Source organism: Onychostoma macrolepis, chromosome 06 (genome assembly GCF_012432095.1).
Source record: "Onychostoma macrolepis isolate SWU-2019 chromosome 06, ASM1243209v1, whole genome shotgun sequence".
NCBI classification, from domain to species: domain Eukaryota; kingdom Metazoa; phylum Chordata; class Actinopteri; order Cypriniformes; family Cyprinidae; genus Onychostoma; species Onychostoma macrolepis.
Window position 1 is genome coordinate 8,236,823 of NC_081160.1, and position 25,483 is coordinate 8,262,305.

At 35.7% G+C, this 25,483-nt stretch overlaps 3 protein-coding genes and 1 long non-coding RNA gene across 5 annotated transcripts; 2 read left to right on the plus strand and 2 right to left on the minus strand.

Moving 5' to 3' along the window:
- The first annotated feature begins 231 nt into the window (after window positions 1–231).
- Window positions 232–4,397, plus strand: zgc:112416 (uncharacterized protein LOC550509 homolog). Of its 2 annotated transcripts, none has more exons than XM_058779691.1 (10): window positions 232–311; window positions 812–1,048; window positions 1,189–1,246; window positions 1,545–1,618; window positions 1,799–1,999; window positions 2,187–2,298; window positions 2,981–3,126; window positions 3,221–3,408; window positions 3,829–3,875; window positions 3,972–4,397. In XM_058779691.1, the coding sequence occupies exons 2-9, from the start codon at window positions 992–994 to the stop codon at window positions 3,872–3,874; spliced, it is 882 nt and encodes a 293-aa protein (XP_058635674.1). In that variant the 5' UTR covers window positions 232–311; window positions 812–991; the 3' UTR covers window position 3,875; window positions 3,972–4,397. The 2 variants fall into 2 exon arrangements, with proteins under 2 accessions (XP_058635674.1, XP_058635675.1); XM_058779692.1 differs by having other exon boundaries at window positions 1,189–1,228.
- On the minus strand, window positions 2,155–5,844 carry LOC131542744 (uncharacterized). The gene is made up of 3 exons (XR_009271776.1): window positions 5,759–5,844; window positions 3,224–3,399; window positions 2,155–2,272 (listed from the first exon to the last, which is right to left on the minus strand). It is a non-coding gene; the product is annotated as an uncharacterized LOC131542744 (long non-coding RNA).
- senp2 (SUMO specific peptidase 2) lies at window positions 4,783–14,217 on the plus strand. Its single transcript, XM_058779690.1, has 17 exons — window positions 4,783–5,153; window positions 6,492–6,547; window positions 6,654–6,760; window positions 6,862–6,940; window positions 7,188–7,272; window positions 8,076–8,232; window positions 8,317–8,423; window positions 8,508–8,596; window positions 8,730–8,781; window positions 8,878–8,956; window positions 10,151–10,300; window positions 10,748–10,879; window positions 11,465–11,671; window positions 11,910–11,989; window positions 12,605–12,689; window positions 13,383–13,478; window positions 13,563–14,217. Exons 1-17 carry the CDS (start codon window positions 4,990–4,992, stop codon window positions 13,626–13,628), a joined length of 1,791 nt encoding a protein of 596 aa, XP_058635673.1. The 5' UTR covers window positions 4,783–4,989; the 3' UTR covers window positions 13,629–14,217.
- Window positions 14,218–20,347: 6,130 nt separating this feature from the next.
- On the minus strand, window positions 20,348–23,646 carry pjvk (pejvakin). The gene is made up of 6 exons (XM_058780029.1): window positions 23,436–23,646; window positions 22,976–23,171; window positions 22,188–22,329; window positions 21,984–22,101; window positions 21,067–21,210; window positions 20,348–20,970 (listed from the first exon to the last, which is right to left on the minus strand). The coding sequence occupies exons 1-6, from the start codon at window positions 23,644–23,646 to the stop codon at window positions 20,669–20,671; spliced, it is 1,113 nt and encodes a 370-aa protein (XP_058636012.1). The 3' UTR covers window positions 20,348–20,668.
- Between the last annotated feature and the right edge of the window lie 1,837 nt (window positions 23,647–25,483).

Consider the following 25,483-nt stretch of genomic DNA (forward strand, 5'->3'; position numbering starts at 1 on the left):
ATTGACAGTCTGCGAGGACCTATTAGAACAAAGGATGTGAGCTTGCCAGCCAATGACATTTCTTGTTGCAGAAATACGATTGCTCTATTCAAAACGCCCTCCTTTAAATGCATTGGGCCTGAATGACCAATTAGAAAGCGTGACCCTTTGATTGACAACTTCTAGAGCCTATTGCGGAGCAGGATAGAGAGAAATTACATCCTATTTAGGCTCTGTATTTGTTGTGGTAGTCGTGTTTCCGACTAGTGGTTGATTGACAAATGAAAGACGCGGGTAAAAGCCCGGGTGAATAAGATTAACTAGTAACAACGGTTAGTTGTTTTCTCCACTAATAATATTCAAATTTCAAACATTATAAATGTTATGCCAATTTAATGTAATACACTTTGATAATATAATTATTATAAGTAAGAAATAATAAACAGATTATAAATATATAAATATAAGATGATACATATAATCATTAGCTTTTATTTGGAGTATAAAGGTATAAAAATATATAAAATTATTTAGAAATGTCAATTCCACAAAATGTAATGAGTATAATAATTATTTTATTAATTATTCCATATTTGTTATATAATATATTCCATATTTATTCAAGACTACAAATAAAACATAATGCTGTACATTTATAAATGCTCAAAACACATAATTGCTTATGTAAAATAATAATAATAAAGGTTTCCATAACCTTTCTATCATTACATTTTGAGGTTTTCCTAAAACACAAATTCAAAATATTTAATTGGAAACTATATACAATATGTTTGTCCATTTATTATTATTATTATTTTATTTTATTTTTTAGAATGCTGTGGGTTCACCATAAACAAAAGAGCCTCTGTCTGGATTTCTAATGTAACTTAGCAACTTGAGGGTTGGGCAAAGAACTCTGCAACACAGATATGTTTTGACAACAGAGTCAGACACGCTTCAACAGCAAACATGGACAATAATTAAATAAACGTATCTACAAAGTATTTTTAAAATGGCAGACCCAGTGGTTGACCAAATGACGAGGCTCAGACTGAAAATGTTGGAAAAGGTAAGTTGGTTTAATGCGATATTACTCAGTTATACATAACTGACATGATATATTCTTTCTCTTTTGTTGACAACATACTATCATGAGACCAAACTTGTCAATTAAAAGACGTATTATATCATCTGTTTGCTCCTTTTTAGAGACTGGAGAATGAGAGAAATGACAACATTGAAAGAGAAGGTTCAGCGTTTTCCACAAGTACACAGACAGTAGTCATTTTTGTGAACTCCACTTTTTTTTTTTTTTAGAATTTTGAGAGTAGTTTAGGTATAATATTACATGATTGAAATGATTTGTGTTTATGCTCTCTGGCTGATATTCTGTCCTGAAAAAAATAATAATAAGTTGCCAGACAGAATGCCTGTTTTCTATAGTAATCCTCTCAATTGTTTATTCCAAGCCTAAATAAAACCTATCATGGAATAAAAACAGCTGAGCATGCCAAAAATGCAGAATACAACATATATGACTAATGTCTTATATTTTGATTCCACAGGAAGTTATGATGGGCAGGCAGATGCATTACACAGCGCTCTGAGACGGAAGAGAAACCTCCTACAGAGACTGAGGGTATGTTTCACAGAGATGATATTAAAATCTTCTTTGCACATAAAGAGTATCCATTTAGCTTTTTAAGATGATTAAGCCAAAAGCAATCTTGAAGTGTCATGTAATAATCAATAGAAATATATTATCATGTAAATAACAACTATTAGTGTGCATTTGAGTATGTTTATATGCATGTACCAGGAACAGCATATGCTGGAGGATCTGGGAAGGCCTCACACATGGGGTGGATCTCATAGGCAACATCATTATCAACCTCTTCTTGGGCCACTCCAACCTGTACCTCCCATCCATATCCACCAAAGTGCACCTCCTGCACCTCCACCTGCTCCTCTTCCTCTTCCTCCTCCTGCCCCTCAGCCCCCTCAAATAATTCAACACACCGTATGAAAAGTTTTCTCACTTTTAGTTATACTGGTTTAATCATACATAGAATATCTGCATTTACTATTCCAGTTCAATCAAATGGCTTTATAGCTGTTCCAAAATATACAAGTACAAAACAATTTGTGTGTGTATGTGTCTGGTACAATGTTGCTGGCCCTCTAACTTATATTTTTCCTCCCGCAAGGTTCCTCAACAGCCAGCCACCATTATCCAGCAGTTACCACAGCAACAGCCTCTCATAGCACAAATCCCACCTCCACAAACCTTTCCCTACAGATCAGGAAGTATTAAAGAAGGTATACATCAAAAGCAGAAAAACAGTTATTGTATACTAAGACACAAAAGCAATAAATAATAGTGACATTTCGGACATTTAAACCTGTACTTTCCAACAAAAGACTACTTGCAAGACTATAAGGTTATTGTTTAACAAGTACACTACTTTTCAAAGATTTAGTTTTTTCAGTTCGCAAGGGCAAATTATTTAGCAAGGACAAATAGATCAAAAGTGACAGTAAAGACATTTTATAATGTTATGTAAGATTTCTATTTCGAGTGCTGTTCATCAAAGAATCCTGAAAAATACAAGCATAATAGATTTCTGAAAGATCAGGTGACTGAAGACTGGAGTAATGGATAGAAATATCCTTTTTTTTTTAAATACATATTTTATATATATATATTTTTGTTTAGAATAAAATATAACAAAAAAATACATAATTATATATATATATATATATATAGATAGATAGATATTATTTTACATGGCTGTTTTTGACTACATTTTTAAATAAATACTATAAACTTTAATAAATAAGAATTCTTCTATTAAAAACAGAGAAAGTCTTAAACAGTAGTGTAGCTGCGTGTGAAGTTGCATGCAGTAGCTGATAAGAATAAAGTACTAAATGGAGTTTAAACTACACTTCGAGATTTATGCTAGGCCAAAAGTTCTCTACTTTATTATTCTGATGACAGACATGGTGGAGTTGATGCTAATGCAGAATGCACAGATGCACCAGATCATCATGCACAATATGATGCTGAAGGCTCTTCCGCCAATGGCCATGTACCCAGGAGGAAGCAACAGTCAAACCATACCTCCAGCCTCACATTCAGATCAGGTAACCATCTAGAGATGTTGTATTCTGCTTAAACAATGTTGATATTCCACAATATGTAGTAATAAATTACAATGGTAAGTTTGATGTTGTTTAGGACCTTCAACATTCAACAATGAGAGGAGGGGTTGTCCATCATCACCATCACTACGGCTCCCATGTACCACCTCTTCCTCCAATTGGCTACTCTTTTTGGCCCTCTTTGATGCCAGCAGGACAAGACGGGACTCATCAGCCAGCAGTGCAGCCTGTGATTGGTCCTGTAAACCTGCCCCCCTTAAACACGTAAGAGTCATCAATGTAACAATACCAATAAATAATAATAAAATAAATTTAAAAATCATTGTTTTATTTTAATTATACATTTAAAAAACGAATCAGAAATTATTTGGGACCAGTTGCTTAGGTAAGTGTTGTCTCTAGTTTACAGCAGGACCTCAACTGAACTCTATCATTTTTTAAACCTAGTGTTGTTTACAAATGTTGTTCAGACATACATGAGATTTTACAGTGAGATCTTACACTTTACTGTACAGTACTAATGTTTTTGCCATAAAAAAAATCACTACATAATTATCTTAACTCATGATTAGTTATGGGTATTTTGTGCTACATTTCAATGTTTAAAACATGTTTAAAGCATTCACTGGTTAGTCATTGTGAATCATATCATAATATTGTCATGTTACTTGTTTTGCCTTGAAGAATGGGAATTGATGCAGTGAACTCCAGGACTCCACTTGGACTCTGAGGTAAACGTACGGTAAATTTATCATCCCTTTCACTAATATTACATATTTTTCTAATATATTAGAAGTGCTCCTAAACAATTTTTTACCTTTTTCCAGAAAAATTGCCAAGGGCAGACAGAGCCCTCTTCATCTTCAAAGACAGATAATACATTGAAATGGATTTCTGACATTAATTTACAAGTTTCAATACAGTTACATAATTTTGTAATTCATAGGGATTTGTTATTTTTTTATTTTGTTATATTGACTGAAGGATTAAATATAATATTAAATATTAGTGATATTTAAAAATGAGTGCTCAGTTTAATAAAAAAAAAATGTTTCAAAAAAAGTCACGTATGCAGTTTTCGTGGCTGCTTTGCCATACAACAGACCCTTTTAAAAGTTACATTTCATGTCTTTGCACTGTAGTCACTTGTCGTGCTATATTTAAATAGGCAGTACATTGTGTAATGCTGTCTTGCGCAACATAAAGCTTAGCTGAAGCTAAAACTGAGAATATGTCATGTCAAGTAATGCTGTTTAAAATACTTCACATGCCTTTGCCATGAAAACCATTAACAAACATAGAACATTGATTCAATAAGTAAAACAAGCACACCCACTCGATATTGCTTCCGCTTTGAGACACGTGATCCCCAGTTGCGCATCTGATTGGTTGCATGATTTGTCCCGCCAAATATTTATCTGTAAAACTAATCCCTTTACTCATATACCAACAATTCAAAATCAGCATACATGTAAAATACAGATAAAATATAAGTAATTAAGTTGTGTGTCGTTTTTAATAAAACATTATTTCGTTTGTTCCATTTTATTAACTGTCTTGCACTGAACCCAGTGACAGATCATTACCAAATACTTACTATTTGCTGCTCTGCAGCGCCTAAACCGGCGGTGTAAAGGAACGTCAATCTCAGTGCAGTGGAGAGTGGGAGGGCTTAACCGACGAGCAGTGCTGCGGTGTCGCAGTTGACAAATCAGTGACGCAGTAAACGTACGGCCACGGAAGGCTTTTGAAACACGAGTGGGTCAATTTTTCGGTTTCAAAATCTTCAGTATAGACCTGGCACAAACAAACGAAGCAGAGTCTTATTCATCGTGGTGGTTTGTGATGTATGAATGGATAGTTGACGGATTATCGTCGCTCTTCGTGCCTTTTTCTGGTGAGAAATCCGCAGCCTGGCCTAGTGAGCACGGTAACGGTGTAGCACGAGCCGCGGGCACAGACACGCAGCGGCTGGAGAACAGTAGGCCCGCCAAACGCAACTATCAAAGGTGTGCTATTAGTCTTTTTGTATTCCTCGTTTCTGAATAAACCGAATTACTTTTGGTTTCTATTTGAATTAACACGGAGTGCCTTGTTTTGTCTGGTGTCAGTTTGTTTCTTGTTCATTTACATGAACATTTACATGAACAATAGGCATTGTAGTATGTTGCATTTGTCTTTAGGGGCAATCCAATGTAAACAATTCGTCAATAGACAATCTACTTTCAGCAAACAATCACTATCTTTGTCTTTAAATTAATACGATAACGTTGAACATAAAGTTAATTTACGAAATGTTTGATGTGATTAGAATTATTACAGATCTGGTGCCATTAAATGGACGGTATAGATAACGTCCTTTCCTCTTAGTGCTAAGATGTGTTAAGACAGCTGTTTAAATATGAATGTTTTTTAAGAAAGACATGATTTTTGTTTTCTTTCTGTTTACTTGTGAGTCTGATGGCTTAGAGATTTTCATTTCATTGCTTTTATTTTAAAGATTTTTAAGGATTAGTTTATTTGAAAATGTATTCGCCCTCAGACCATCCAAGATCTAAATGAGTTTGTTTCTACATTGGAAGAGATTTAGAGAAATTTAGCATTACTTGCTCACCTGTAGATTCTCTGAAGTGAATGGGTGCCATCAGATCGAGAGTTCAGACAGCTGATAAAAGCATCACAATAATCCACAAGTCATCCACACGACTCCAGTCCATCAGTTAATGTCTTGTGAAGTGAAAAGCTGTGTGTTTGTAATGAACAAATTCATCAAGGTGTTTTAACTTTAAACTGTTGCTTCTGGCAAAATCAAGAGTCAATAATAACACTTCCTCCAGTGAAAAAGTACCGTTGTCTTCTCGCATTAAAATACACTGACATATCTGTTTAGAACTGTTTTGACCTGTAAATTGTGCTTGATCTGTGCGTGTTTCTCTCTTGATTCAGACAGAATGACTTTTTCGCTGGAGAGAGCAGTGTTATGTATAGAGGACTCATATGTTAGCTAGAAGCAATAGTTTGATGTTAAAAATGTCTTGATGAACTTATTTGTCACAAACACGCAGCTTTTCACTTCACAAGAAATTAATTGATGGTCTTGAGTTGTGTGGATTATTGTGATGTATTATGAGCTGTTTGGACTCTCATTTTGACGACACCCATTCACTGCAGATGTCTCTTTGGTAAGCAAGCCTTAATGTTAATTTTCTCCAAATTTGTTCAGATGAACAAACTCATCTACATCTTTGATGGCCTGAGGGTGAGTACATTTTCATTTTTGAGTGAACTAGTCCTTTGATGCATCTGATGTACTGACTTGAAGTGTTTCATTTTCTCCTGGGTTGCAGTGTGTACTCAGCTGATTGTGTGAATGAATATCCAGAGGTCAAAAGAGCAAGACATGGTAAATATTTAGATAAGCTCTTCTATGTAAACAACGGTACCTAACTGACATTTCTCAGTCACCTACCATCAAGAAATATTTTCATATGTCTGTCATCTTTCTACAGATGTGATCGTCAGGGTTGTCAAGAAGACTTTTGCAGGGATTGCAGGGCTGTTCCGATCAAGACACCACAGAAAGGCAGAACATGAAAAGCAGAAAGCCTTTACAGAGGTATGTTCATATAATCATCACTAAGCACTTGCAAATGCATGCATTGTTTGTACAGCCTTGGTTTCATGCATTGTGTCTTGTTTTGCTCACTGTTGGATCAGGTTGGCAGGGTTGCCTTTATGGGTATTGATGACATACACAGCAACAGCCTGAGTTCATGGATTGAGAGTGACGGGATGGGTGAGTGTGATCTCACGGTCCCCACGTGTCTCTGTGATCTGGCAAAAAATTTGACAGACATACATTACTGCTCAACTTTGGGTGTCAGTAAGATTTTTTTGTTGTTGTTTGGAACTTTATATTCATCGAAGGAAAAAAAATGTACGAACCCTAAGTTTTTGAATGGTAGTGCACTGTTCATAAAGGTCATTTTATACCTATTTACAGCCTATCAGTTTAGTAATGATTTACAATTATCTCTCTTCAGATAAACAGATAGAAATTGGACTTAAAAATAAAGAAAGAACAGCAGCCAATGTCCACCACAACCCACAGGCTTTATGGAAACCTGAGTAAGTATTATTTAGTTATATTTTACACTATTTGACCTGTTTCTTAGTCTTCTCAAATCTTCTCAAAGACTTCTCAAAGCTTTTGTCATTTGTCACTTGCTTTTTAATGGTTACATTTTCTGATGGGATGAATATAAAGTTGTAATGACTTTACATTTAAATGATTAAAAGAGAGATTGTAAATTTCTGTTCTTATAAAAAAAAAGCAACACATTATCCTCAGTTTTCCTATATCCCATAATGCACAGAATATAGACATAACTTAAGTCACATAACAAACACTCAGCTATAATGAAGAGTCATGCTTTATGCAAACAATAAGAAACGTTCATTAAAACCAAATATGCATAATATTTAGTTTAAAACAAGCAAGGTCATGGTTTTCTTCCCTATTCTCTATCAGTGTATTGAAGGAAACAAACTGGTCAAAAATTACTAACAGCAGCATCTTTGTTTGTTTACTTATTTACTGTTGTGTACATTGCTGTCAATGAGCAAAGAATGAACTGCCTCTACACTTACTTTTTTGAATGATAGCTGAAATTCATTTATAAATACATCTTTACAAGTTAAAAATCAAAAAGCCTTTATGTCTGACATTAATAAGCAAATCTTACCTGTCAAATGAAGTATTAAACAGAATATACTATACAGTATCTCAAGTCTTATTTTGATGCCACAACCAGAGATACTTCTGCTTTGTAACTATAAACCATGTTCTGGGTGGTTGCTGATATACCGTACTTAAATGATTTGTTCTTTAGACGTTGTATAACGGGCCATGTATTTATCTCCTTGAGCAGTGGAGCAATGCTGTACAAGGGAAGCCAGGACAAAGGCAGGGAGATGCGCAGATCCTTAAAGCTTGTGCCGTCTTGCACTACCCACGGGCTGAGCGCAAAACCGGCTGAGATGGAGCATCCGAGCCGCACACACAAACCTTGCCTGACTGTGGAGGAGGTAGGGAAACTGAATTTTAATGCACTGGAAACTTAATGCCTTTATGTCTGTGATTTTATGTCCGAGCATCTGTCTTTTGACTAGGCACTGAGAGAGAGCGATAGAGAGCATTACAGGAAGCTGGTAGAGATGGCTTCAGAGAAATACTCAAAGAGCAAACCATTGCCATTTGGACGGATGAAACCTCCAATGTAAGTGGATGAGCCCTTAGAACACTTTTGATATCAGTGTAGCATGGCTAGAGAAAGTTAATGCTATGTTCATTAAATTTTTAGCACAACTTTCTCCCTTGATGGACACAAGGCAAATGGACACACCTCCATCAGTCGCACTACTGACATGAGCAGACCTGCTCCAGTCAGAGGTGAGCTTAATTACACCCACTGCTTTTCTTTTGCTGTTTTCCTGTAACTATCTGAAATTATTTTAAACTTTTGATGTATAGCTTTCATGATACTTTTTAATTGTCAAATCAAATTTTCCATTTTTGCCTTCAGCCATACCTAATATGTCTGTGTGGCGGGATCCACTGATGCAGGCTAAAGACAGGTAACATTTTAGCTTGCTTTTAAAAGCATTATTGATTAATAAATGCATATCTGCATTTAATGATTTTAAATGTATTTATTTTTAAATCTGTTACAGAACAATAGATGTTAATCGAAGCACTCCAACAAGTGACATCATGGAAGGAGTCTTGGATAATCAAACTGCAAGAAAAATAGTAAGTGCTTATTGTCTTTTTTAGGGGTGTTAACGCATGTGAGTAATCTAAAAATTTTAACGCGTTAATATTTTTTTTAATGCAGATTAATCGTTTGATAAGGTTTGACCCCAACTTCTTCCCGTCATCGCAGCGTGGAAGGTTATCTATCATTGTGTGATGAGAGTACAGCACCAGTGTTGCCAGGGTAGCGGCACAAGTGGGCTATTTTGAAAATACAGTCGCGGGAAAAATTACAGAGCCGTGGGTTGCGGTTTTTTGGGCTACTTTTATAATGTACTGCGGCATTGTACATTTATATAGAAAAATTAAAATAGATCCTTTTACTAATGTGTATTATACTTGGAATGTATCCCTGGCAACGGAGAGGCGGTTGTAACATCACAAACAGTGAGTTTCAGCCAGAGCATACATGTTAAGGCTTTTACACAGCAGAAATAAACATGACAACAGCCACTATAGATTATATAAGATAATAAACACACGATTACGATAGGATATTTGTATGTGATTTTCTTGAGTGAATGTGTACATCTGAAATGCTAATTTGTGCAGCGATATAAAAGGCTATAAATAGCCTATTTTAACAACAGTAAACGACCAAATTCCACATGTGATCGCAAAAGGAAGTTATTACAAACACTCGATGGTGGTTTGAAGTGAGTTCTGAGTAAAAGTGTACTATTAATCTCATAAATTGTCTTATGAAGCATGATGCTAATATTAGCTCTAATGCAGCTGCAGAACAGGTCCAATTATTCTTCATAATGCATTTTGTCATAATACTTCACGTAAGGTCGCAAGAAAATATTTTGTTGTATTTATTTAGAAATACTTTTGATAATAGTTGGGTAAATGTATACTGGGATTGAAGCGATGTGGCTTGGTAAACATTTTATTGCCAGTATAAAGGCTGATAATGGCTGAATAAAAACAAAAGAATAATAAGGATTATGTCTCATACCTGGCGGAAGTGTGAAAGGTTCTGTTTCCTTAAACTAGTTTGTCATGCATTTCTTTATTTCAGCACATTTACAGGTAAATCCTTGTATTTTAAATTTGTGATTAATCACAGTCCATGACGATTACTTTTTTTTTTTTTTTTTTTTTATGATTTTTATTTTTATTATTATGTCTGTTTTGTAATTTTTTTTTTCTTCCTTTTTTTCCCTCTCTTCCTTACGCTCTGTCCAGCCTGTAGATGTGGATCTGTCAGCTGAGGTCGAAGCCAGGTTGAATCTTAAGGAGAAAGAAACAGCTGCAGGACCCTCGCTACCTTCCAGATCTGAACTGATTACAGATACAGTGAGGCGCAGTGAGGAGGAGTTTCCCAGACTGACCAAGGTTATTGTCTCAAACAAAATCTAGTCCTTAATAACTGTTATTATACCACACTCTGTCTGGTTGTTGCTTGTTTAGCAGTGTTTAAGATGTTTTTTATAGAAACAAGCACAGGAATATTTCTGTGTTAATGTGGAATTTGATCATATACTGATTATAAATGTCACAAACACATTAACCTATTTCCTAAAGTGAGCATATCCGATAAGAGAAATGTGAGGAGGAAATGCATGTCTTATTTGCTTGGGTATTCGTGAATGCCATGTAAATAGGGATATGCCAATATCTGTGAAGTAAACCTCTTTTTTTTTTTTAAATAAAGACTTGATCAGAATATGAACAATGATCTGTATGTAATTGTGCTAATTTTTTTCCACTTACAGTTCACGGTCACATTGGTTCCTTTCCTTCTGCTTTGACTCACAGTGTTGTCTTTATATCATGTAACAGGAGATGCAGCAGGAAGTGAGTGCTGCTCTTGCTCAAACTGATCCAAACCTGGTTCTGTGCAGTGCGTTCAAACTGCGTATCACACAGAGGGATCTGGCAACCCTGCAAGAGGGCAGCTGGCTCAACGATGAGGTAGCATCATTTTAAAAGGCTTCTTAGGAATGCACAATATTGTACCATACTGGATAATTTGTTTACTTAGTATTGGCTGATATTGGATATTTAGTTGTGTATTCACTTTTCTGCTGTTTTTACAATACTTTTGCCGTCATGTAATGCTCATCTAAAGTTCATATTTAAAAACCGTAATAATTTGATAACGATGTCAAATAGTCTTGAGCAAATTTCAATATAAATGTCATTCTTTCATAGTGTACATTATAAAGAGTAAATATACTTGTAGTGTGTGGTCAGTTTTCTTTTTTTCTGTTTATTAAATAGATTTATAGAATTTAGTATTTTATATTAAAAATGATTACATTTTTATTTTTCAATTAATATTTTTTATTTATTTAGGCAAAATTTTTAATCAACCATTTATTGGTTACCGGCCATAACATGAAATTAACTATTGTTGTTTCCTTTTTTTTTTTTTGTATCAGAATGTGTTTTAGTTGTGAATGTGTTTTAGTTGTGAACACTCTCTAATCAAATAATTAGACAATTTGACAAACATTAATCAAATAATTAATCAAATATAAACCCTGTCACTCTCAGGTGATCAACTTCTACATGAATCTCGTGATGTCCCGCAGTGAGCAGGAAGTAGGGGGCAGGAAGGTCTACTCTTTCAGTACCTTCCTCTTTCCCAAGTTGCATAGTGGTGGACATGCTGCAGTACGACGGTGGACTAAGGCTGTAGACCTCTTCCTGTATGACATCATTCTGGTCCCCCTTCACCTGGGTGTTCACTGGTCCCTTGCTGTGAGTAATCTACTCCATGTATCATGAATTCAAACATTACAAACCCTTAGAACTTTTAACAGTCTGCTGTGTCACACTGAAAAAGACAAGCATTTATTGTTTGTTGCCTGGTTAATAGTTATTGGATTGTTTATTGGATATCATTAGCATATAAAAATGTTTATTTTAGAATTCATGCGTGTATGTGTTATGAGGTTTGAATTTGTGTGTAATGAAATTCTTCTTTTTACCATGGTAGGTTGTTGACTTCAAATCAAAGTCTGTACGATCATATGATTCCATGGGTCAAAGGCATGATGACATCTGCAACATGATTTTGTAAGTGATAATGTGAAACGTACATTTTATATGTATAATAATGTGATCATACTGGATATACTGTGCTGCATGTACTGTGTAGTTAAAATCAAGCGTAGCGTTAGTTCTGGCAGGTCACGTTAGTCAAGCTCGCATCAGCTGACTCTCAGCTGATCCCCATCTATCTATAGAAATACGACAACTATCTAAGCATCAATATATATAAGGTCCCTCAGTATATCAGCAGTTTTCGCGTTGCTCAATAGCTAATTACCCTCCTCCATCCCCAACTCCTCCTCTGTCAGTCAGGATTCAGCCTTTTGATTCTCCTTTGATTCAGACTAATTCTAAAATGTGTAGTAAAAAAAAATTACTGCACTTTAACGATATCTGCAATACATTTATCTTGGTTCATTTATCTTGCCCAGAACAGAACCATACCGCCAATCCAAACTGTATGCTAATTGTCAATTATCTTTGATGATAGTGGTCCTGACAGAAATGAGGGGTTGTGTAGTTTTGCTTTTTGTTCTCAGGTTAAGTGTATGCGTGTTAAAGTTTGCGCTCATAGTTTGTTTTTCAAAGGGGACTGTGTTTGGTTATATTACTAACCTAATGACTGTATCTGTCCAATAGGCTTTATCTGAAAGAGGAGTTCAAGGTGAAGAAGAGCAAAGATTTGGACACGTCAAAGTGGACCTTGAGCAGTCTACGACCTTCTGTAAGCACATGTATAATTATGAAAAATCTTACAAGAACAGTATAGGAATGTCAACAGGACCAAGATATTCAATTCAGTGTTTTCAGTATTAACGAAATTCAGAATTAATTTAATATTTCAGGGTAAAAGCTACAAGACCTCAGTGATCACCAGATTAAAAAAAAAAAAAATCAACATTGTCAAATAGGTCCACAAGAGGGCACAACAAATAAATCTAAATGAAACTGCACTGTTTTGCAAAAAGTATGAGTCTGCATTGTTTTAAATGTATTTTCTATTTTGAATTAGGTTTTATTTTTTGTTTTTGTTTCTACTTTAATTTTAGTTGGTTTTAGGAATTTTATTTTATTTTTTTATGTCTGTTTAGTTTTACTCTTTTATTTGCTTTAGTTTATTTAGTTTTAGCTATTTTAGTACTTCAAGCTAAACTAAAAAAAAATGAGAGCTTGCTTTGGCAACTGGCTTTTTAATAAATATTTTCTCTTTCAATTAACGTTTATTTTATTCAAAGTAACAACATTTTGTGTGTGTAGTTTTACTTAAATATAATAACTCTCTTGTTTTTGCATTTTAATTGCATTTTAATTCGACCAATATTCCAAGTTCAAAATTTTTATTTGACTCCTGTAGAAGAGTGATTCATTCTGTCTACATGCTGTAAGAGCTCAACTCTGTTCTAATTATTGTTTGTAGGAGATCCCTCAGCAGAAGAATGGTAGTGATTGTGGTGTGTTCGTATGCAAATATGCTGAATATATCTCCCGAGGGCACAACCTCACATTCAGACAGGTACTTTGTGTATACAGGTACACACACTAACACATGCATAATAATACATGTCTCAATAATACATGCATCACTCTCTCTTTCTAGAATCATATGCCGTATTTCAGGAAAGCTATGATCTGGGAGATCCTCAACCAAAAGCTGCTACAGTAGGAGCGTTGGGAATGTCGTACTGACTGAATCAGATTGACCAAAGCACAGGACCACCATTCGTCTGTCCCTTCTGCTCTTTTCTAGAGACATTTGACTTTATATTGGCCTGTTGCAAAATTCCACCCAATTTTTCTAACAGACAGTGGATTGCTGGTTCCAAGGCTGGGTTTGTTTGCACTAATAACCAATCCCTACTGTACGAATCCAAACACTAGAAGCGCAAATATGAGCAAAACACTGGACTGGGGTGTGAATAGATTTGAGCAGGTGGAAGCCTCATTAGCATTTGTTGTGAGGCTAGAATCGTTCTCATTCCAAGAATGTAGTCTTATCGCCCCCTACTGGTTATACTGTAAGCCTTTCCCAACTCACAGAAGTAGCTGTTGATGTTCCCGTGTTTAGTTACGATGGGGGACTAAAGTTACAAAATGGACCTTATTTTCAGTAAGAGTTTCTTAGTGTGGGGATGTTTTAGTAGTTACGTATCTCTTTTTACATCATATGTGCATTAATAAGGAATGATAAGCATATTTATTTTGTTTGAATGAGATGCAGTGATGTCAGCTTAGTATGTCAAGACTTGTGTGTTTTAAAACCTACGATGTTACCTATTAGTGTCAAAGCATCCTAATAGCAAGGTTTGATGTGCATGGCAATGATGGTACTTGCACTGAAAGCAACAGTATTCAGTGGATCTTGTTTCTTTTGTGTCTCTAAATAGTCCTGGCCTCCAAGTGCCTTGTTCCCAGAGCATCTCATATTTTAAAGCCATTCAAATATTTTGGCTTCACACCTGTTTCTGGAGCATCTAAACATGCTTGTTTTATAGTTGTCTGTCTGTAGTAAAGCAACAGCTTAACACTAGTAAAACCAGAGTTGGATGACTAGGAGGGGAATGCATTGGTCTTGTTTTTTTAGATTATAAATGCTATATTCATAATCCCAATGGCTGTATTAGACATTCATATTGAACTGGAAATGTGGAATGGTGAAGTTGTGCCAAACGGACATTTGGGTGGTTCATTTCTGCAATATTCCTCTCTCATCCAGAAACGCAGGATCAAAAGTGCTTTAATTCTGACTTGAAGTAAAAAAGAAGTAAAAAGGTCTATATTTATTTGTTCCTATGTGGCTCTTCTGATTGAGTTTGAGCTTGAGTGCATATCCTTGAGTGGACTTGTTTGTGAGAATGGAGAGTGTTTGGATTGGCAGTGGGAGAGCTGGCTGAGTTCTGATGCAAGCTTTAATATAGAAAATGAAAAGGCCCACTGCATATGAGCCGTTTTTGTCATTAATGCAGAATGTTGGTCATTATTTTTGTAAGTAATAAAGATGTGAATAAAAAACATGTCTTCTGTCTTTCAATGAGAAAGTAAGTCACCCACTAATATAGCTACTAAGGTCAAAATCTTGTCACAAGAAGTTATGAAACATTTCTAATGGTAATGTTTTGTTTTTTTTGGTAATTAAAGTACAATATATACTGCAATTAAAAACATAAATTACAAACATTTGATGGCCAATTTGGTTACACCACTGTTCAAATGTTTGGGGTAAATGTAAAAAATATATATATATATATATATATATATATATATATATATATAGGTAGCAAATTAGCTCAAAAGGGAAATGTATATAAATAATTACCATTAATTATGATTAATTACAATTATATCAGCTGCCAATAGTAACTGTAGCAAAATTAAATTGCCATCAACTAATCTGTTTGTCCAGTGAACATCCAGTGTAATTTTATATCAACTTCTTGGCCACAGAAAATACATTTCTTAAGAGTACTGCATTAGAGCATGTAGCTAGATCAGGTCGTGAAAGAGACATGCATTGACAGGACCAGAAACTCATGTAATTTGTGCACAAACGTTTTATTAACTAAGCACTAACATAGAACTAATCTAAACAAGTAAACATACAATCACTCATACATGGAGGAAGGGCAAGTGAAACCGTTAGAGAAACGGGATGAAGCCATGAAAAGGAGTCAGTTAACCTTTGAGTGAAACCATCAGGAAGGAGCATTAAGTAAGAAGAAGATGGGGTCATAAAGTTGATCTGGGCTGGCTGAGGTGTCCTGGTTGTCGTGGTAACCAGGGGCCTGGGGGTCATTCACAGACATCTTGGCACCCCATTTGGTTGTTGGGTGAGGAGATCTGTTGGATTATTTGTTAACACTAATGAATAATTGTGTTTCTGATTGGTCCAAATGCTATACATTTATTCTCGGAAAAACAAACTCAAAACTTAATGTGTGTGTGTGTATGTATACATATACAGTGGGTACGGAAAGTATTTTTAGGTCTCTCCAGAGATGCTCAATTGGGTTTAAGTCAGGTCTCTGGCTGGGCCATACAAGAAGTTGTTGTGAAGCCACTCCTTCATTATTTTAGCTGTGTGCTTAGGGTCATTGTCTTGTTGGAAGGTAAACCTTCGGCCCAGCCTGAGGTCCTGAGCACTCTGGAGAAGGTTTTCGTCCAGGATATCCCTGTACTTGGCCGCATTCATCTTTCCCTCGATTGCAACCAGTCGTCCTGTCCCTGCAGCTGAAAAACACCCCCACAGCATGATGCTGCCACCACCATGCTTCACTGTTGGGACTGTATTGGACAGGTGATGAGCAGTGCCTGGTTTTCTCCACACATACCGCTTAGAATTAAGGACAAAAAGTTCTATCTTGGTCTCATCAGACCAGAGAATCTTATTCAGGTGTTTTTTAGCAAACTCCATGCGGGCTTTCATGTGTCTTGCACTGAGGAGAGGCTTCCGTCGGGCCACTCTGCCATAAAGCCCCGACTGGTGGAGGGCTGCAGTGATGGTTGACTTTCTACAACTTTCTCCCATCTCCCGACTGCATCTCTGGAGCTCAGCCACAGTGATCTTTGGGTTCTTCTTTACCTCTCTCACCAAGGCTCTTCTCCCCCGATAGCTCAGTTTGGCCGGACGGCCAGCTCTAGGAAGCGTTCTGATCGTCCCAAACATCTTCCATTTAAGGATTATGGAGGCCACTGTGCTCTTAGGAACCTTAAGTGCAGCAGAAATTTTTTGTAACCTTGGCCAGATCTGTGCCTTGCCACAATTCTGTCTCTGAGCTCTTCAGGCAGATCCTTTGACCTCATGATTCTCATTTGCTCTGACATGCACTGTGAGCTGTAAGGTCTTATATAGACAGGTGTGTGGCTTTCCTAATCAAGTCCAATCAGTATAATCAAACACAGCTGGACTCAAATGAAGGTGTAGAACCATCTCAAGGATGATCAGAAGAAATGGACAGCACCTGAGTTAAATATATGAGTGTCACAGCAAAGGGTCTGAATACTTAGGACCATGTGATATTTCAGTTTTTCTTTTTTAATAAATCTGCAAAAATGTCAACAATTCTGTGTTTTTCTGTCAATATGGGGTGCTGTGTATACATTAATGAGGGGGAAAAAATCAACTTAAATGATTTTAGCAAATGGCTGCAATATAACAAAGAGTGAAAAATTTAAGGGGGTCTGAATACTTTCCGTACCCACTGTATATACATACATACATACATACAGTTGTGCTCTTGGTAAATATGATCAAAGAAGGCTGTGAAAATAACTCTGCATTGTTTATCCATTTGATATTTCATTCAAAATTAAATTGGGGAAAATCACATTATGAAATTAATATTTTTCTCTAGTACACAATGGCCACAATTATTGGTAACCCTAAAAAATTCTTAGGATTGAAATATCTCTGAAGTATATTCCCATTCATATTTGCATTATTTTTATCACACCAGGGTGACTAGGAACATGAAATTATCCAGCCATGGCTTCCTGTTTCACAGGATTATAAATATGAGGGGAAACAAAGGCCAAATTCCCTTAATCATTGATCACAATGCGAAAAATCAAAGAATGTATTTCTGTTGTGCAGCAAAAGATTGTTAAGTTTCACAAATTAGTGAAGTGGCTGTAAGAAAATAGCTAAAGCATAAAAAATTCCCATTTCCACCATCAGGGCAATAATTAAGAATTTCCAATCAACAGAAAATGTTAAAAATCTGCCTGGAAGAGGGCGTGAGTCTATTTTTCTTAAAGCAAGGTGAGGAGATAGTTTGAGTGGCCAAAGACGCTCCAATGATCACAGCTGAAGAATTGGAGAAAACAGTTCAGTCTTGGGGTTAGAAAGCCTAAAAAAAAAAAGATCAAACGGCACCTGCATCACCACATGTTGTTTGGGAGGGTTTCAAGAAAAATTCTCCTCGCTCATCCAAAAACAAACAAAACAAACTCCAGCGTATTCAGTTATCAGACACGACTGGAACTTCAAATGGGACTGGCTTCTATGGTCAGATGAAACTAAAAAAATGAGCTTTTTAACAGCAAACACTCAAGATGGGTTTGGTGCACACAGGAATAAAAAAGTATCCCATGTGTACAATGAAATATACTGCTGTATCTTTAATGTTGTGGGCCTATTTTTCTGCCAGAGATCCTGGATATCTTGTTGGCATCATGGCATCAAGGATTCTATCAACTACCAACAGATAAAAAATTAAAAACTGACCGTCCATGCTAGAAATCTTACAATGGGCTGTGGTTGGATCCTTCCAACAGGACAATGATCCACAAACAAACATCAAAATCAAAACAATGATGGGCCACTGAGAACAAAACCAAGCTTCTGCCATGGCCAATCCAGTCCTCTGACCTGAACCCTATAGAAAATGAGTGGGTGAACTGAAGAGAAGAAGCACCAACATGGAGCAGGGAATCTAAAGGATCTGGAGTGATTCTGGATGAAGGAATGGTCTCTGATCTCTTGTCAGATGTTCTCCAAACTTATCAAGAATTATAGGTGAAGACTCAGAGCTGATATTTTGGAAAAAGGAGGTTGCAAAAAGTATTGAATAAAAGGGTATGATTAATTGTGGCCAATGTGCATTAGAGAAAAATATTTATTTCGTAATGAGATTTTTCTCCCATTTTAAATTCTTATTCTCCGATGAAAGGCTACATTTTTGTACATTTTTTAAATAAAAGATCAAAAGGATTAATGATACAGATTTATTTTCACAGCCTTCTTTGATCATATTTACCAAGGGTATGAATAATTTTGAGCGCAATTGTATACATGTAATTTATTTATTTATTCTCGAAAAAACATTAAATTCTAAATGTTTATTTATGTAAAAATTCAAACCATGTAAAATTCAAAACTTTAAAATGTTATATTTTAATTGTAAACATGGTAAACAAATATGGAAAACATTTCAGTCAGCACATGAATTGGTGAATCTTTTAATTTTTGTTCTTGACATTCTAGTGTTTGTCATTTAAGCTCTTGAAATTCCATGCTACACAATCAACAGATTAAGATATATTTTTCCATTAATCACTCTATTCTGAACATATTGGGGCCAACAGGTGTCAAATAAGCACACAAATGTAACCTTGCACTATCCTGGCTTTCAGTTCACATGCTCTTTGTAAACAGTTCCATGGTGTCCTGTTCACAGAAGACAACTGTCAGCGAAGCACTTCCTGCTCTGCGATCACGTGATCTACAGGCTAATTTATTGATAGGCCTGAATTATTCAGATGGCACAGTGCATTCAAAAACATAGCAGCTGGTCTTCATGTGATGAAATAAATATCTGCTCTAGCTTTTTGCCCTAAATTATTTGTTATCTTGTCCATTTGTATCTGGATAGGCAAGAAACACCATCTTAAAACTGATATAAATGAACATTATGGACAATATGTAAACAATGCGACACAAAATTAGCACCAAGTATTGTTTCTGAGATCAGTCTTTTTAGTTTACATTATTATTAATATACTGTATTATGTGTATTTTACTGGTTTTCAATTATTATTGTCACAATGTGTATACCAGTCAAAACTTGGGAATAATTCAGATTTTTTTTTTTAATTAATGTTTTTAAATGAAGTCTCCTTATGTTCACCAAGGCTGCATTTATTTGATCAAAAATACAATAAAAACAGTAATATTGTGAAATATTATTACTATTTAAAATGAACTGTTAACTGTTTTTATATATATTTCAAAAAGTAATTTATTCCTGTGATGGCAAATCTATTCCAGCAGCCATTACTCCAGTCTTCAGTGTCAGATGATCCTTCAGAAATCATTCTATGTCGATTTGGTGCTCAGTTATTAATAATGGCTCTTAAAATGATAAATGCCAAAAACAGTTTTTGCTGCATAATATTTTCTTTGTGGAAACGGTGATACTTTTTTCAGGATTCTGAAATAGAAATCTTTAACATTTTTAACATTTGATTATTTGTGTCCTTGCTGAATTAAAATATTCATTTCTTCTTCTTCCTTCTCCTTCTTCCTTTACTTTACTAAAACTTATGAACTGTATTACACTTTCCACAAAAATATCAAGCAGCACAACTGTATTGATAATAATCAGAAATGTTTCTTGAGCAGCAAATCAGTGTATTAGAATGATTTCTGAAGGATCATGCGACACTGAAGACTGGAGTAATGGCTGCTGGAAATGTAGCTTTTTCACCACAGAAATAAATTGCATTTTAGATATATTAAAATAAAAAATAATTATTTTAAATTGTACTGTGATATTTCACAATATTATTTTTCTACTGTATTTTTGAGCCTTGGTGAGCATAAGAGACTTTAAAAATCATTTAAAAAAAATCTTAATTATTCCACACTTTTGGCCAGTAAAGTAGATACTAGATAATAATTATTATTTAACAACTATGATACTAGGTGTATAATAATGTACTCGCATACAAGCTGAGAAAACAAGGAAACATTATATATCAATCACTAAACAAATTATTTAATCAGATAATCAGATTGAGGTCAGATATTTTAGAAATTGTTGAAATCATCTGTTTTACAAAGTCAGTTCCACTAACAATGAGCAAAGAACATTCTTGCTTTCATAAAATGTGTTTTTGCCAAAATTAAAGCAGAGGGTTTTACATCTTGTGGTCTTGTTGCACAACATTTGCATGATAATCACCCTGGGAGTTTCTCCAGGCCATTTCTCACCTCATAGTTTTATGCCAGAGGTCAAAACATGGTACAGCGTGGAGACGGACATATTTATTTCCCCCTGAAGAACATTCCAGGCAGCCGTAGACAGTCTCACGCCTCTGGTGGCCCATTCCACACAAAGCACACGGTCCTTTAGGTATGTTATGGTTGAGCAGATTTACACGTATGTGCTTTTCATCCCGCGAGTAGGCTGTGGACAGGTCAGTCATGCTGGCAGCCTTCTCATAGTAGTCCGTCACAACATCATCCATGTACATATCAGAGTGAGTGAGCTCTTCAAACGCCCTGTCATCTAAAGCAAGCACAGAGTGACAAATCAATTATATGTGGAATATTTCTTCAAGATTATTTTAAATATTGCAGATACAGACACCAGAAATTTTATCACCTGCTCTGAAAGGATTTCCATAGATGATTCCTGACAGGAATCTCCTAAGTCTTCCAACGGAAAAGCGGCCAATGAATCCCCCAAGCTGCTCACGGATCTGTTCCCTCTCAAATCCTCCTACTGACTCTGGAGCCACACATATGTCTGTCCAAAGTTCAGAAAAAGATCATTAGATAAAGCAATGAACATTTTAAAATCTAAAAAGGTCTATGCATGGGTTTCATATATAAAACCACACTGTAAAAAGTGATAAGTTGACTTAAACTTAAAAAAATTTAGGAAACCTGTGTCCTTAAAATTTTTAAGTAAATTCTAATAAAAAAAAAAAAAGTGAATTGTCAAGTTCACTTAACTTTTTAAAAAAAATTATCATTTACTTAATAATTTTAAGGCAATGGGTTTCCTAAATTTTTTTAAGTTAAGTCAACTTATCACTTTTTACAGTGCATAGATATAAATATAAAGCCTACTACTGTTCAAAGTTTGGGGTTGTGGTTGAGGTTTGAAAAAAGTCTCTTATTTTATCAAAAATACAGGAAAAACAGTGATATTGTGAAATTATTATTATTAATCATTATTTTAAAATAACTTTTCTAGTGTTTTAATATATTTCAAAATGTAATTAATTTCTGTGATGGTAAAGCTGAATTTCCAGCAGTCATTACTGCAGTCTTCAATGTCACATAATCCCTCAGCTGTTTATGTTTGTGGATACAGTGATTTTTTTATGATTCTTTGAGGAATAGAAAGCTCAAAAGAACAGCATTTAAATATTATGTCTTTACTGTCATTTTTCCACTTGGGTTTTAATGCATCCTTGCAGAATACAAATATTAATTTATTTAAAAAATATATTTTTTACTGATTCCAAGACAGAACACTTCATTGTTGGAATTATGAAGTCCTTTAGTGCTTACCTAGACGTCCATCAAGACGCACATAAAGCTCTAGAACACTGAATGCTATGGTCGTGTGGGCTGGAATAACAATGGCTTTATCTCGACCTTTAGGGTTTCGACCATCATCTATCTGGAACTGTGTGAGAAGATAAAAAGTATCAGAGAACAACAGATTTTACCGCCAGATATACTGTTTGGTGGGGCACACTTGCATTTGTTTACCCTCATGGTAGTTCCTCGCACTCCAGCGTGGACAGTGAGGGAACACTGTCTCGTGGTGCGGATACTCTCCATGACAACACAAAGGACAGTCCGCCCACTCTCTTTGGACTGACGGATCAAACAGTGATCCAGGTCAACTTTCCTGATAGGAAAAGAAGTTTTGTTAGTGAACCCCAAATTTTTGTGAGCGAACTGAGTTTCTTGGGAATTAAGGGGATGCAAGATAATGTGAGCAAACCCAAAATTTTTGTGAGCAAATACAAAGTTTCTAGGTGGAACGCAATAATTTGGAGAGAGAATGCAAAAATTTTGTGAACAGTTGGTGTGGATACCTAGTGGGCAAGTGCACCGAAAAACAACGCTGTTGCGTTAGGGATGTCTCGAGTTCGAATCCCGGTTTGAGGACCTTTTCTTATCCTGCACCTCTCTTTCTCACTTTGCTTCCTGTCTGCTCTCCACCGTCGTATCGCAATAAAGGCAAAACATCCAAAAATAAGTCTTAAAAAAGTTTTGTGAAGGAATTTTTGGAGCAACGCAAAAAGGTTCGCAAGCAAATGCCAAAGTTTCCTGACCGAATAGTGGTTGAGTGAAAGGATCTAGCTCTCTCATAAATACAGTCACTTATTGCCACCTACTAGCGTAACAATGTAACCTGTCTCTACAAAAAGTGGAGTGATGTAAACTGAACATTCCTATTGCTGCTGGTCCAAATACCAGCTCTCAGACAATTTTGAGGGCTGGTACTGAGTGTTATAAAAATATGTAGCCTACACAGTGTTTTTTTTTACCTTGCATTGAGTTCTCTCAGTAATGTTGGAACCTCCACCTCATGCTTGGTCACAATTCCAAATGAGGCCTTTACTGCCACAGAATCTGAACCACTCACGTTTACTCCCACCTCGTGGATCAGATGGTTGCCCAAACGCCCATTTAGGGCAACATCAGACTTGTCCTCATAGTTCAGGAGCTGATATGAGGAGACCCCTGTCAAAAATAGTGAGGTGACATACTCCTATGATACCACTTACAGTATACACATCAGGCAAAAAAAAAAAACACCTTCATTCATAATAAAAACTACTGCATACATAAATTTAAGCATTTTATGCATTTTTTAAGTAAAATGACACAAACATGCACATAAAATTCTACATGGATGTTTGATTGAATGTTTACATGATTATCAAGTATTTGTTTATCTATTCATCTAGATATTTTATATTAAATTATTAAATATTTCTAACTCACCTGCTGTGATCTCTTTTTCTCCCACGAGTATGTCTTTCAGCGAGAAAGGGGTTGTGGCATATTTGGTCTTCTTCCAGAAATGTCGTCTCCTTTTCCTTGTCACCAGACTGAGGGGTTGATATCGGTCCGCTTCACTTAGACTGGGCACAGGGACTAGGCGTCCAGTGTTCCCCACCTGCTTCACAAAGTTTTTAGTTGCTGCCGCAAACATGACTGTAGTTCACCGAAGCCTGAGCATACCGTTACTGTGTATGTTCATTCTGAGTAGTTTGAATTTGGGTTGGTACTGGCTGTGGCAACATCGCTACCTGTTCGAGGCTAAATGAGAAGCAGAGGTGCTGCTTGGGTTTGTCCAACCAGATCATCAATAATAAAGTGGCTGTAAGCTGATCAGGGTGTTCTCTGCCATATGTGTAGTGTCTTATCAAGTTCAAATAAATAGGCCTGACTGACACCATCACATCTGTTATAAGTATCTCCCTCTAAATTAGAACAAACATTGTAGTACCTTGTTAATACTTGTCCAGTATTGTTTCATTTTATTTTGTAAACAGAATGCATATTAGCTTGATTGTTCGGTAACACTTTATTTTTATGGGGTTGAGGTGGTAAAAATCATGGATTACAGTGCTGTAAGGGAATTGGATTGTTTTTTACAGGTAAAAATGTTTAAACTAAATAAAAATAAACTCTACAGTACTGATACTGTAAATGGCAATAAGGTAATAATAATGTAAATGAAAATACAGTAATCATACTGTAACCATTTTTACAGTAACCATCCAGCTGCCAGTAAGTTACTGTAAAATGTACAGCAATCTCTTTACAGTGTAACTTTGCAACTACATGTCAACTAGCAGTCATATTAGTAGACTGTCTGCTTAATATCTTCTAACACTTTATTTTGATGGGTCCACAACATACAACACACTGTCTGAGACACTTTGCAAGTATATGTCAACTCATTCTACTAACCCTAAACCTAACAGTCTACTCTGAGAGTTAGTAGACATGTAGTTGGAAATTAATGAGAATTTGTTGACATGTAGTTACAGTTACTACTACAGTTAAAGTGTAACCGATTGTTCTGTAATTACCTAGTTTACATTACTGTAATGAGGTTTTTAATGTATACAGGATTTCAGATCTGATGATCTTTTTATAGCATAATATGGTCAAACCAGTTTACATGAGCCATATTTGTGGTATTGTATGACCAACAATTTATTTTACTGGTAACACTTTAAAATAAGGTTCCATTTGTTAACATTAGTTAACAATTTCTGCTTTGAGTTTAAACTATTTTAAGGTCTGTTTTATTTAAAGCTGCAGTCCGTAACTTTTGGCGCTCTAGCGGTTAATAAACAGAACTGCGTGCGTGTTGCGGAAGAACATTGTAGCCGGAGCTACTTCTCGAATCACGCAGTTACCGGGCTTCTCCGCAGCGGTACCTATCCGAACCAGTTTAAATAGTCCGAATATAAACACTTATTATAGGTGTACCGTAGTGATTCAGGACAAGCCAAAAACACAGTTTGGAAAATGGATTCATGGTGTACTCGCTTATTATATCAATTTTGTACATTTTGAACACAAAAAAGTTACAGACTGTAGCTTTAAGATGAACCAGAAAATCTACCATCTGTGAAGTTGTGTGAAGTTAAAGTCTGGCGTTGAAGTGATTCACATAAATTGTGAAATAAACTGTGGTTTAAAATGACTAAAAGATGTTTCTCACCCTTTAACCAAACCAGGATCCCTTTTGCCTACACTAACAAAGCATGTGAATACTATACTGTGGTGGAAGTGAACCTGTGAGTCCGCCATAAAGCAGTTTGCTAAAATATGTTTATTCTACAGCGTACAAGGTTCTTTTGGCTAAAATGTATTTACGGAACGACTCATTCAGTCATGACCTCATGTGGCTCCTCTTTATGTCCACTGATGGGTGGAGAGAACTGAGGTCTGTTACTGTTGAAGGCACACTGTTAAAACATTAATGGAGAAAAAGAGCTTTTGTAAAGAGTTGTTTATAGTTTCTAGAACAC